The sequence below is a fragment of the Strix aluco genome, chromosome 2 (genome assembly GCF_031877795.1).
Source record: "Strix aluco isolate bStrAlu1 chromosome 2, bStrAlu1.hap1, whole genome shotgun sequence".
Classification (NCBI taxonomy): domain Eukaryota; kingdom Metazoa; phylum Chordata; class Aves; order Strigiformes; family Strigidae; genus Strix; species Strix aluco.
The window spans coordinates 39,257,523-39,271,152 of NC_133932.1; the positions used below are offsets into that span (position 1 = coordinate 39,257,523).

At 41.7% G+C, this 13,630-nt stretch overlaps 1 protein-coding gene across 3 annotated transcripts in view; it reads right to left on the bottom strand.

Moving 5' to 3' along the window:
* Nucleotides 1-13,630, bottom strand: part of WDR4 (WDR4 tRNA N7-guanosine methyltransferase non-catalytic subunit) — a 20,831-nt gene continuing 7,201 nt past the window's right edge. For 2 of the 3 annotated variants that reach the window (XM_074814438.1, XM_074814436.1), the window contains exons 6-11: nucleotides 13,110-13,170; nucleotides 11,688-11,786; nucleotides 5,816-5,880; nucleotides 4,131-4,314; nucleotides 3,176-3,245; nucleotides 1-826 (exon numbers count right to left, since the gene is read on the bottom strand). In XM_074814438.1, coding sequence (XP_074670539.1) covers nucleotides 648-826; nucleotides 3,176-3,245; nucleotides 4,131-4,314; nucleotides 5,816-5,880; nucleotides 11,688-11,786; nucleotides 13,110-13,170 — 658 coding nt within the window. In that variant the 3' untranslated portion in view covers nucleotides 1-647. The remainder of the gene's footprint in view (nucleotides 827-3,175; nucleotides 3,246-4,130; nucleotides 4,315-5,815; nucleotides 5,881-11,687; nucleotides 11,787-13,109; nucleotides 13,171-13,630) is intronic. The other variant, XM_074814439.1, reaches the window with a different exon arrangement.

Here is a 13,630-nt window from a genome sequence, read left to right on the forward strand (position 1 = left end):
TTGACTGACACATTTTACTTTTACTTTCCAGTGTATAAAATCTCTTTTTGCACTTAATCCTATAGAAATATGCCACAAGTAAGAAGCAATGGATTAGAAGCTAGGCAGAATCCCTACCATATAAACTGCAGGCAAAGGGTAAAAACAGAGATGTCGAAGTCTCAGCTAAAACCTTTCATATACAGCAAGAATTCTGCTACATTCCCTTTCCCATACCCAGGTACACTAAGTTGGTTACATTAACTAACAAACCTTTTAAAACAGTTTAAAAAAAAAACCCCAAACCAAAAGAAACAAATAAACAAATCACATCAACTTTAATCTGTGCACTTCCACGTGAAGATGAAAGCCCGAACACAGTAGGGAAAAAGAAAATCCTGTTTCAAGGAAAATACCATCTCCAATATTCATGTACCATGCATTAGAGATTTCTAGGACTGAATCGCTAACACTTGTATGCTGCTAGAAGCTTAGGCATATTGTAATTGCATTATCTGATACAAGGAGGATATTTTCATATCAGGCTACCTGAAAACCTGAATCTGAACAAAAGTTCAAATCAGTCTTCTTCTATAATTCATTTTGCATTTAAAAACAGCCCACAGTCAGATCAGTTCCTTTCAGCAAGGCAAAAGTTACAAACAGTGTCATAGCGATGATTCTTCAGTCTTCATCTTTTTTGTTTGTCCATTCGAACCATGTTGCAGATCCTGCCTTTTCTTTTTCTGCTGCTTTAACCTTTCCTCTTTCCTCTGTAGATAGGCAGCCATGTTATCAAATGAAGCCTTGTAGAGACAGCTGTAGTGGCTCTCTGCGCCAACAAAACCTGCAATTGGGCAAAGCAAGAACACAAGACAAGTATTAATTCCCTTAGCAGTCTCACCAATTACTTCTGGCACTGTAATTCTAGACAGTGCATTTCAACTCATCCACTGTGGTCCTATCCACTTTACTAAGTATCAGCATTTACACTGCGTAAGCGTGATTTGTGTTGGTAAGCATCTGTCCTGCATTCACACAGCCAAGCATAGTCTCCGTTTTTAGGCTAAAATTTGCACAGATGCAAGCACCTGACATTCAAGCAAAGAGGGCACGCAGCTCTCCTTACATGTTGGACACTTGCAGAACTTCAAGGCTCCTCTTCTAAAATGACCACTGTTACCACTTATTGTTAAACATCCCCAATTGGAGTTGTTCCCCAAGACTGAAGCACTGCAAAGGGCATCTGCTACCTAACTGTCCTTAGCTGACTTGTCTCCTACAGTACTAAAAGAAGCTCACACGATCTCCAAGGCTGTAAGTTTAGACAAGTTTAACAGGGAACTAACTACCATCCAAAAAAACCCCAATCAGATTGGTTCTGTAGAGATACAGAACAAGACTAATTGGCTAGGTCCACATTTCTAAAACTTGTTAAGAGTGGTACCTGACAAAGCCAGTTACCTCTAGTTCTCTTTGTATTCCTACCTTTTCCCACTTCCAAAAATTCTTGATCTTAAAGGACAACTGCAAGGAAATCCAGTATTTGCTTGGGTCTGGTCCCGAAACTAGTGTGCTGCTCCACAGTAATGTACATACAGAATCCTCTTGTTGTTGGTACATAAACAAAACAACTTTCCCTCACTGGTACTCAGCAAAGTGCATGCCTTTACTTTCAGGGTCTTGCACTCGTACAGTAACCAATTTTTTGGCCTTTGGCCCTGGGAGAAATTGCGTGCTGTCAGTTTGAATAACCATGCTACTCGCTACTGCACTAAATCTTGCTCCACCTTTTTCTGAGATCCATTATAACGGATTGTCAAACTGTTCAACGTGTACCTCAAGATTGACCTATGCATTTTAAATCCTACAGAATCACTGATCAGATGAATCAAGTTTATAAAAGGATGATATGCAGGCATTAAGACTGACTTTAAACAACATAATGATCACCTTTTTTAAAAGGAGTAACTACCGTTTCAAGCACTAATTATGCTCTGGAATAAGTGCTCATCTAGTGTGCCTCCCCTTACTAATTAACAATAATAGACCCTGTCATCTGAGCAGTCCTCCTTTCCCAGCTGCAGATGCAGCCAGCTACCGTGTACCACAGTAATTTGCTATGCTAGCTAATTATGCTCAGAATCTCTTCCCCTGCCTGCTCTTTTTACTTCTCTGTTGCTCATTTTCACTCAGACCTCATACTTCTAATTATCTGCCTGGCTGTAACTGTCAAGTCTGCAACATCTACATGCAAACACTCTCCCTTCTGAAGGAGCAGATTTCTGTTAAGGAGACTTTACATTAGACTGCACATTCCTGCAACTCGTCCATCTATATGGGTTAATCACCTTTACGTATGACCACCAAGAACAGACCAAGAAACACTGTAACACCTTTTTTAAGGAAAAAAGTTCCCAGTCTCCCAGCAAAGTACAGGAGAGAGATTTCAATTAATCAACTCTCAATACAAAATGAGACATCCACTAGCACATACCCGTCTCTACCCTGCAGCCATAATTTCAGCCTGTAAACAAAGTTGGGTGGTTTTTAAATATAAAAAATCCTGGAAACATAGGGTGCTTCTGAACTAGTAAACCATGAATTATTTTTCTGCCAGGGACTGGAGGTGGAGCAGAAATCAAGAACAAAATGAACCAACCCTGAAAGCAATCAATTTCATCCCTGGGGATACCATCCAGGGTCACACCTCCCAGCTACAGCAAGCTCCACATAATCTGCCTTGCCAAGGTGGACCCGAATGGCCCATCTTTACAGCAAAGCTGCTCCTCCCATGGCTACTCTATTCTTACTGTCTCCACCGCACTTCTGAGTGTCACACCCAGGTAAGAGGCAAGAGGACAAACAACAGTATTCAATATCACAGCAGTAAGACAGACTTCAGCAGCCCTGTCATAGGGTGTTTTGATACATCCCTGTGATAAGGTGCCTATGTAAAACAGTTATAATGCTGTAATTCAGATCTTAAATAACTACATCATTTTGTGGAAACAGTAACCCGAATGCACTTCATGATCTACACTAACTTCCATACCATATGGAGTGATGAAACAGTGATGAGTGTTAAATGACTTTAACAGCCAGCTGAACTGATGTGAACTACAATTTTGCTCCTTTATCTTATGCTTTAGCTGTAAAAATTGCATTTCCTGGGCCTTCAGGCCAAATTTCTCACCTTCAAACACTGTCCAGTTGTCTTGAAGATGTTTTGACATTTTCTGTAATCCTTTGTCATCAGTTACAGGCTGGGAAAAGAAGGAACACTGCATGGTATTTCGGGAATAATAAACAATCTCATGTTTCACAGCACACTGAAAAATGCAACAGCTCTCAGATGGGTACAGTGAAAGGAGCATGAGTGTAAGCTCTCCATGAGTCTTTCAGGCTCCTTTTTTCCAGGACTGCTATAGAAACCTGTCCCGAGATCATGTGTTTTGCTAGGGAAGCTTTGCAGCTTGAAGGGAAAGAAAATGGATTCCCACTTACTAATCTGTGAGGAAAAGGAATATCACAAGGAACATGTAAGGGTCAAAGGAGTTTCATTTAAAACCACTTCACTACTACACCATAATTAGCTGGGGACTGACAAGGATAACAAGCGAGTTTCCCATTGTTTAATAGACTATTACAGAGAACTTGATAGCACATCCCTCAAATTTGACTCCCTCTTCTCAATGAAAAAAAATCCCCTAATGCTTCCAGAATGCCTTGTCCCCCAAAGGATCCCCCAGAGGCAGGCACAGGGAGGGCTGTGTGGAAAGCATTCCTGAGCAAACCACAAAGGGATTTTGTTGTTTTGTGGGGTTTTTAAATGATCAAGTGTATCACACAGAAAGCTCAGGCAATGGTTTAAAGTACCTAGTGCAACAGCTGACAGCCACTCCACTTGACCCTGCTACGCCAGATGTTAGCTTTACCAAAGAGACTGGTATTCATAACAAGCTCTCAGCAGCTTTGCGTTATACACAGGTGAGAGGAGCAGAATGAGATGTGTATATATGAATTTCACCCAGTCTCAAGACATAGCAAAGCGTGCTATTTAGCTTTCAGCGAACATAGTTTACTCCATTTTTGCTATGGCCTAAGACCACACAAAACATTCAGGACGTTAGCATAACAGAAGTATCTACCTTCCACTGTCCATCACATGGTCTGTACAATTGAAGAGGAGCTTCACTGTTTTCCTCCAAAATCCATAGATCTCCTGTTTCCTCAAATGCAATGTCCCAGATTTTATGTGTCAAAGAGATTTTCTGTCTGTAAACTAGCTGCTGGGCAGTGGCATCAAGCTGAAAGACGTAGACTGTGGGAATACTTTTGAGAGGAAAAACTTAATTACCATTATTACCAAATCCACCTACAGCCATCACTTGTACAGCAAACTACAAACACCCACTCTAATTCCAAACAGAGCCAAAGCAAAGTCATTAGGAATTGCCAAAAATACCCTAGCACTTCAAGTGCAGTTTGCTTACGTCATCTGAGGCAGAGGCTGTAAATACCTAACACATCAAATGGCTTTTCAAGTGTTATATCAAAGAAAAAGCAGTCAACACTGCCTTTTCTTTAAAAGGTAGTAAAGGGAATTTCATAAGGATTGCTAAGGATTTATATAAGGAGTGTTTCATCACAGCACACTGGCCTACAGGGCTTCACTTCAAGGAACATGTAGCTGAGCACCAGTCAAAATAAAACAGGAAAGGAATTACATGACGGGGAGGGAAGGAGGGAATGAGAGGGATGGGAAACCTTGGCATGGCTGAAGACCAGGACTCTGGCACTGCACTGACCTCCACCTCTCCCATCAGCACTCATTCCTCTAACAGCCACAGCCTCCACATGCAGAGGTTCCTAACCGCCTTTGAACAGGTCCCCCGCATGCCAGACCTCGGCTCCCTCCCGAGTCGCCTACCAGACCCACATGACAGCACTGTTCAGAAACGCTGGGTTGTGGAACTGGAAATAAAAGCCTGATGTGGAGCACAGCACAGCCCCTGGGCTAAGTGACTGGGGCACAGCCCTCAGCGGACATGGCTTCCCCTTCCAGGCCCAGTTTGGATGTCCATACAGAAGGCATGACGGGAAATAGCTAAGGCTCCTTGCTCTGGCAAAGAGCAAGTCCACTGAGGGGACAGGCTGCCGATTTCACTGTACAGGCAGCTATGGCAATGTCTCCCTGTCCTGTTGGCAAGCTTTTGTCAGGAAGATCAGTGCTGTGGAATGAGGGGAGAAGAGGGCTTGTCCATCCCTGCAAGACACTCCCCTGCCGGTCAGACCTGTAAGGTTCCTCAGTGCTTGAGTCCTTCAGCTCCTGAGTGCCCTCTCCTTATGCAAACGCATATGTTTGAAGCCAAAAGACAACGCAGCCTCCCCAGTTTTAAACTGAAGCAATGCTGAACGCATTAAGAGGAGCAGGATACAGTCACAGAAGTCTGGCTGCTCTGTTGCTACAGCACCCTGAGCAAAACGGGACCCAAAACACACGGGTCAGGCGCAGCAGTTTAGGGAGACATCCTTAGCATCAAGCAGAGCTCTCACACATCCTAGCCTTGTGTTTCCTCCCATGAGGAAAAGGCATCACAAATTCTGCAAAACTAACTAAGCTGGGTAACCCTTGCACTCACCTCTGCACTCAGACCAAGTACAGAAAGGACCCAGAGGCTCCCTGTGAGGCCACAGACATGCCTGAGACGCTCAGAGATCCACACTACCAAGTACTTCAGGCTAGAGGAAAGTTAGGACAGCCAGCAGGGAAAGCTGCTCTTGCCTTTGCAGGAGCTCTGATGATTTTAGCTATTATTCCATTTATTCTTACCAGTCACACAGAATGGCAACATAACCACCTTGACAGCAGTAGGTTATTCTTGACACAGGGTATTTCTATTAGGAAAAGAAAAAGAAACATCCTTGTAAGTTAAGACCATTTATGGGCAGAAAATTCACATTTCATTTCATGTCTTAGCCTGTAAAATTTAGCAGATGTCTTAATTTACAGCAAGTAAAGCAATTTAATTACCTTTAAACTGCAGTCACGTATATTTTTGTATCAGTGTTTGCTGTTTTATGAAGTTTTCCACACCTCTCCCTTCACAGCCATCCAAACAGAGATCAAATGTAAAGGTTTTAGTGAACTACTCTTAATAGACAAACTAGCAGATGAAGGAAAAGTACACCACCTTCATTCTCTCCTGCAGTGCTAATGGCAAAAATATCAACATTAAGCCTGCTCAGCCAGGATATCACACTAGCATCTTAGAGATTATAAACACAAGCCATTAGCTGCTATTATGTTTGTTAAAAAAAGATGGTGATGCATAGCTAATATCCTTACTGCATTGTCTCTGTTTTCAACCTGTGTCTGGGTAAAGCCATACGGCTTAACAGAAAATGTGTTCTGAAGAACAAGGCAAGACTGCCTGAGGCCATTTTCCTCATTAAAACAAACAAACAAACCAACCCAAACAAAAAAAAAATCCCACATTCAACAACAAAAACACCCCACACCACACTCCTAATTTAGAAGATACACAGTTTTATCAGAGAGAATCAGAGAAATACCTTTGCTGCACAAACCATACTACTTGAAATATATAACAACTGATTTGAGGCTCCTTGAGTGGGAAATAAGAACTTGGGAGGAGCAGAGAAACTGCAAGAAGATGCCTGAGGGTGCTTTTTCAAAAGTATCTGTTATATAATGGGAAAGACGAAACTGCAAAGGCAAAAGGCTGGTTCTCAAGCATATTCTATAAGTAGCAGTAACACCAGCACTTCTGATTAATAAAACCTTCCTACTAGTGAGTTATGCCCTTTAGGGCAGGGAAAATACATCTTCTTGAGGATGCATCTGAATTCTGCCAGCAGAGTGTCAAGTCCTTGTTCCTTTTACCCTCTTTCCAGCCTTCACCTTTTTCGCTAACTTGACACTGGACACTAGACAGAACCTCTGGTTCACCAGGTTAAGCTGAATTTGGGAGTAACCACAGGATTTTACCCTTTGAGCTACAGGCTGATATATAGACATTGTCAGGGTGCTTGTTTTGGAATTTTGCAATCAATGCAGGAAAGCAAAACAAGCTGTACAGCTTCCAAACATTCAAGTCACTGAGTTTACTACTAGAAGCTATTTTGTCAACAGTACATGATGCAACTACTAAAAGATAAACCAACTCCGGGAAAGAAAGTTAATTAATGGTATAACTATAGCTGAAAAACAGGGTTACACAGTGCATCTCCAGCACATGAGACAAAAAAATAAAATCCATTGTGTTATACAAGTTCATGGAGGGGAAGCAAGAACAACAGCATGCACACGTTTTTCACTCACATACTCAATTGCCTGTTGGACAGAAAAGGAACACTTTATAAGAAACATTATCAAAAGGATGGTATGTTTCAGAACTCTTGGGAACAGATGGGACTAATCTCTTGCTACTCTGCAAAAATACTAAGTTGTTAGTCCACATTTAGCACTGGGACCCAGGACCCTTGTTTCACATGGACATAAAAAGTGCTTACAGGTCCAAATACCAGAAAGGTTCTCTGTAGCTAATACGTCTAAATGTAGTTATTGCAGTATGGAGCCATTTACACCACAGCTTTGGAGTAGAACTGAGAGCTTCTACTGTCAACCACCAGTGGATTCTTTAGACATTTAAGGGAACAAGCCCAGAGAGAGAGGAGGGGTGGGGTGGGGGTGGGGTGGGTGTATTTATATATATTAAAAAAACCCAAACCTGTGATATTTATTTCTAATAACAAAGCTCTGCCTCTCTGCCTGTCTCATGACAAACATGCAGGGCAAGTGCAGCAATGGGAAATGCCCACCTACACAGCTGCATGCTTTGTCAGAGAGACAAAGGGTTCTGTGAACTTGAAGCATGCAGCAGCTCTCCCCCACCCTCACTGGGGGAGGGAGGAGGAAGCTTTTTTGATTTGAACCAAGTGTTATTCCCAGCTCGACAGAGACAAAAAAATGCATCTTCTTTGCAAGCTCTTTCCTTTCCAGGTGTGGGTAAGCGAACATTCAGCAAAGTGAATGTAAGCCCCAGAGTAGTATCTAGTTCAGGGACAAGACTATGAAATAACTTAACATAAAGAAGAGCTACAAGAGCAGTCTGTGATAAACAGATGTTCACTTGATACTCTCTGAACTTAATTCAGCATTTATATGACACTGTTATCAGCCTGCCAACACCTTAAAATTAACTTTTGATGTCACCTGTGAGAAGAGGTGACTCTATGAAAAATTAATGTACTGGAGCACTGGGGTAGAGTTGTGCAATTCATGTTCTGGACTTTAAACAAGCTTCTGCTGTCAAGAGGATCAGATGAGGTGACAGCTCTGAAGCAGGAAAAATATTTATATAGCACTACAAAATTAGAGAATTACTCCCATTCTAGTGGGAAAACGAACTGAGGATCTGCAACCCATCAGCTGAAACCAATGCTACACTGCTCAAAAACACTCCTACATTCCCAAAACAGACATATATTCATCATCTGCCAAGAAAAATAAGCCCACATTTATGTGCTCACATGATCCACCATTAGTGACGATTCCATTACCATTGTGCTTCAAGCTGTGTTTCAAGCTTCAGTGCATTCACAGTGGTTATCAATAGTAAAAATGAAATGCAATGTGAAAGAATAGAAGAAAAATACTTATATCCCATCTGATCTTCAGTTGCCAGAGTCATCTGCAGGCAGCACGCTAGTTGCAACCTACAAAGTGCTGACTCAAGAGTTTGTTCCTTTAGATTCACCCTATAAACGTCACACTAGATGGTGAAGACGATCTTGATACACCTGGATCCACAGCACAACTAAATGCTACCACCAGACATCATCTCTGGTATTTCTAGCACTATGATGCCAGCAAAACACAAGTCTCCTTTCCCGTTTGGTCCTGCTGGCCATCGAGATAGTCATTGTTCTGCAAGAAGTACAGATTGACAGCTGTGTAGCAATACAGCACAGAGATGGCAGTGCACCACATTAAGGTTTAAATCTGTCATTTATCTGTCTGTAATCACTGGAATGCTGCCTGATCACTGTTCCAAGTGTGTAGAAAGTCAGCTGAGTCTTCTGCACTCCTCAAGCATCGTGCAAATCTAGTGTTATCAAAGACAGATTTTAAAAATGCCTGTAAGAGTGGACAGTAAGCAGAATTTCACAGATTCAAGGAACAGGCCAGCCTGAGTCTTCCAAGACCACTGTTAGAAGACAGATATCACAGTGGATAGAAGAAGTGCAAACACTGCAGCAAAACAGTTTATTAATTGCTGTGTTTATTAATTGTATTTATTAACCCACAGTTTGTGGGTTTTCCCTTTCTGTCATTGCTTACCCACACCAAGATAAAGAAGCTGAACAGAGACACCTCAGTCAAAGGGCAACCCAAACTTCTCCTGAGAGACTCCATCAGCGTAAAGAGTATCCTATGGAAAGGTCTTTATCAGGTGTGTTAGGAGACAAGGCAAGTATTACTAAACTACATTCAAAAACCTTCAAAAACATTCTAAGAGAGTTGGAGATCATTTTTAAAATCAGTTCCTGCTTGCAGCAACAAGTTTTTTTCCCTCTATTTGTTAGTTTATCTAAAGCTACGTTCAAGGTTTGTTACATAGTTTAACATTATTTTTTGATAAACTTATTTGTAAGCAATGGAGTTAAGATTCAGCGTGAGATCAAGCACCATTAATTTACTTACAAACTTTACTTAATTTACAATCTTACTAAATGCTAAGCCAGTCTAAGCAACAGGTAGCATTTTTAAAATTATTAATAGGATCCCCACTTCAGAGCTAGTAGCTTACTCGTCCTCAAAGATCCAGTAAAGCTAGAAGGCAAAGTATTTTAAAACAAAACGCTTCTACCCTCCAAAAGAAATGCCTTGCAACAGACATGGATTTGATGACTATCAAACCACATTGTCTCAACAAAGCACTCTCATTAGCTACTTCTGAACACAAAGATAAAATAAGTTGGCTTTGAAACTCCCCAAGACGCTTACTTCCAGAAGGCTATACATGGTAAAGTAATTTTGTAGATTTACCTCAATCTTAATTCTCCCTTCCTCACTCAAATTCTGCTGCACCCAGACTGTAAGAGGATACCAGCTAGGTGGGCTTGTCACCTAATTTGGTACACCCATATTTTGCTTGTGAAAAAACTCAGCAATAGCTGCTTCAAAGATTTCAAGCGCTAGACTCAAGCTGAAATGAGCCAGAGACCTCGTGAACGCATATGAGGGGTCTCTGGCTCAGGTGTGCTTTGAAGTACACTTTCAAGTTCAAGAGTAGGTTAAACTGTCCATATAGATACTACCCTGAATTCCTGCTAACAGGAACTCTCGGCCAAAACCAAGATGTCCAGTATCTAAGGTTTGAATGCTGTGTGCAAGTGGCTGCCTCCCTGGGCTTATGTACAGACCCAAAGTTGCGCGTTATTACTCTAACACAAAGAACAACTTGCTGATGCCTTCTACCCAGAAAAAACCTTGAATTGCCAGGTCTGTCCCTAGGAGCTTGGTCCTTCCATGGATTGTGCTCCCAGTTCAGTAGCTGGCAATCCCACGAACAAGATCAGGCCAGACCTACACAGACAGCAAAGAATCTCTGAGTGATCCCCAGATATGGCTCCCGACTGCTGGGAGAGGCCGAGCACAACATACTTAGACTAACCAAAACCACAACAGAACACAAGGGAGGGAATACAGAACTTTTCAATTTAATTTCAGCCTGGATATGAATTCTGCAGTGAATTTGCCTCAAGAGCCATGCATGGCTACAGGCCCCCCAGACACCTAACAACTAGGAGACTGCTGTGGTCTTCAGAGAAAGAAGTGTTTTTGGAGATTCACATGAAAAACACACCCAGCAGGATGGCTGGTAAGATGAACAACTCTTAAACGACCCAACAGATTAGCAGCTGGCTTAATATGATGTACACAGCAGGGACAAGAACGAGTGCTGCTTCACTGCTATTAGGTTGTGTGCCAATTCACATGACAAGAAAGAACAAAACTAGAGATCAAGTACTACCAGAACAACTGGTCACATCAGATTAGCACCCCAAATGCACACGTATGACACCACTCATGTACAGGCTGCAAGGAGAGCTCCTGGGACATTTGGTTTTCCTGTAGGACTCATGTATTTTAATTCTGGACACTGTCCAACTTCAGAACAACCCAAAGGAACAAGCCCAGTGTTCTGACTTCACAGGGCAGTACTACTGCACCTGACTGGTTACTAATGTTACAAAGCTTCTTTTTGCTCAGATAAATTGCAACTTTAACACTTGCAATTCTTAGTATTTTAAAAAAACAAGTGAAATTTTAGATCTTTCCAGTGTTACAAGATATTTTCAGGCTAAGAGACTTTTGGAAAAATTTTGAAGCGAAGCCTTTATCCAGTGTGCAAAACTTATATTTGGGAAGAATTACAAACATCTTCTTTTGATCACTGCTTGGCACTTTCCAGAAATGCACACAAGACACAGGAATGAATTTCAGGCACTTTCTTCCTCTCCTGAAATCCCAGGCTATTTTAACAGTTTCTAGGTCTCACATAACTTCCAAACCCACAGACAGAAGTGAGGCACTCCTAACAAAATGCAACAAACATGTCTGGGAGTCACGAGGATCAGGAGGATAGCAGAAGCACTAACACACATGGGCATACCTGGTCCGTTTTAGTTGTCTCAGGCCCACAGATGCTACTTAGATGGCAGCAGTACACTTCTTCCCCACTTTTGTACTCCCATAGTCTCAGAGTAGAGTCCTAGGCAGATGGAAGCGGACACAAGTCTATTACTAACAGCACCTCAGGTAAAGAGAGGCCACTCGTGGCCTTCAGCTAAATCCTGTTTCCCTGAAGAGCTTCCCACAGAAGCTGCTAAATAGTCACTTAGTTAAGACCTCAAATTGCAGATAGAGCATTTTAATTAACATAATTTTTCCCCCTCCATTCTAAATTATTCAATCATGCTAACTTTAATTCTCCTTTTGAAGTGGAAATTGGGTAGCTGGAGGAGTGCATTTCAAGTCTGTCTCAAACAGCACAGTAATACACATGCTCAGCATTTTAATGGCAATTCTTTCAGGTTGCCCTTCTCCACCCCTACTCTTGTTATTATCCAAATTCTCATTTGATTTAGTAACCTCCTGGAGAGAAGCTAAACACCCCTCTGGAAAAACAGAGTCATCAAAGAGCAATTGCTAAGAATGAAACACACCCGCACACAGCACTAATGCTAGAGTTGCTTAAAGAATTAGAGGAACAAGAGACAAGAGCCTTAGGGAAACAAGACCAGCAGCTGAAACCAAATGCTAAAAATTACCACCATCTTCGTATCTTCACAGAAAACATTATTTGTTTCCTATGCAGTTTTGGTAGTCTGGGAAACAAAGAATATTGTTTCCCTTCTTTTAGACCAACTCCATCTACATAGTCTGTCAGGACAGCAGGAGGCTATCAATTTAAGAAAACGCCTGGCAGGGAGGGAAAGGAGGAAAAATTTCTTCAGTCCTCATCCAAGTGCACTGCACTGCAATCTCTACACAACATGCACTGGATGTACTATGGGGGCAGAGAGACAAGGACATAATTCAGAACAAGTCTCACAGGGGAAAGCAAGTGCAAGAGTGTAGAGGGAACAGTTTTTTCATCTTAAAAGCTCTAAAAAGATCTGCGATTCTAAGGCAACTCATTCTCAAGACACTCATTATCATTGCAGGGTGGCATAATACCCATTTGCTTCAAAGTTTTTTAATAGTCCAGTGATTGAAGTTTGCGCTCTAAAGCAGGAGTTCATGATGAAGAAATACTGAGGGCTTCGTGATTTCTCCATCCTAAAGATCTTAGTAAGAAGCTAGCCCTGCTATAAACGCAGTCAGTGTCTCTTAAATGATCTAGCAATAGAATGGCTGAACGCTGAACAGAAAGCTGAGAAAGCTGCATAAGGAGGGAGAGAGAGGGTATGTGGGAAACCACGAGAGATTATTCCAAATATCCCAAGGAACTTGTAGGAAACACAAGCAAACAATGGTTTTAAAGTCTACATTTTCAAGAAAAGTACTTTTTTGAAGAAATTGCAATACATACCCCAGAAGCTGACAACAGCAGATCAGGATAGTTGGGTATTACAAGTATTTTGCTTACAAACCTAAAGGGAAAGCAGTCAAAAGTTGAACTCTCTTGCCTGACACTCCGGTCTTTAAACACACACAGTAAGAGAAAACACTGATTTTAAAGAGAGCCTTATAATAACCAGATTCTCCACATCAAGCCAATAAGGAGGAATCTAAAATATGTCTACAGTACTTAATATAGTATATATACACACTACACAAACTACTGACCTTCTACTTCATAGAAAAAAATATTTCCCCACCTGCACTCAAGGAATTCTACTGACTTCCTCCTGACTGAGGACGCTGCCATTTAGACCAAAAAACGCCAATGGAGACACATTTACCCAGGTAGCATGTTCCACCTTCTTAATTTATGATGCACATTTAAAAGATTAATCATCGGATGCTTTTAAAACACAGCAACAGTGATGACTCAGCTTTCGGAGTACCACATCTCTCCCATCACAGTTGGGGATCATTCAAAAGCAATCT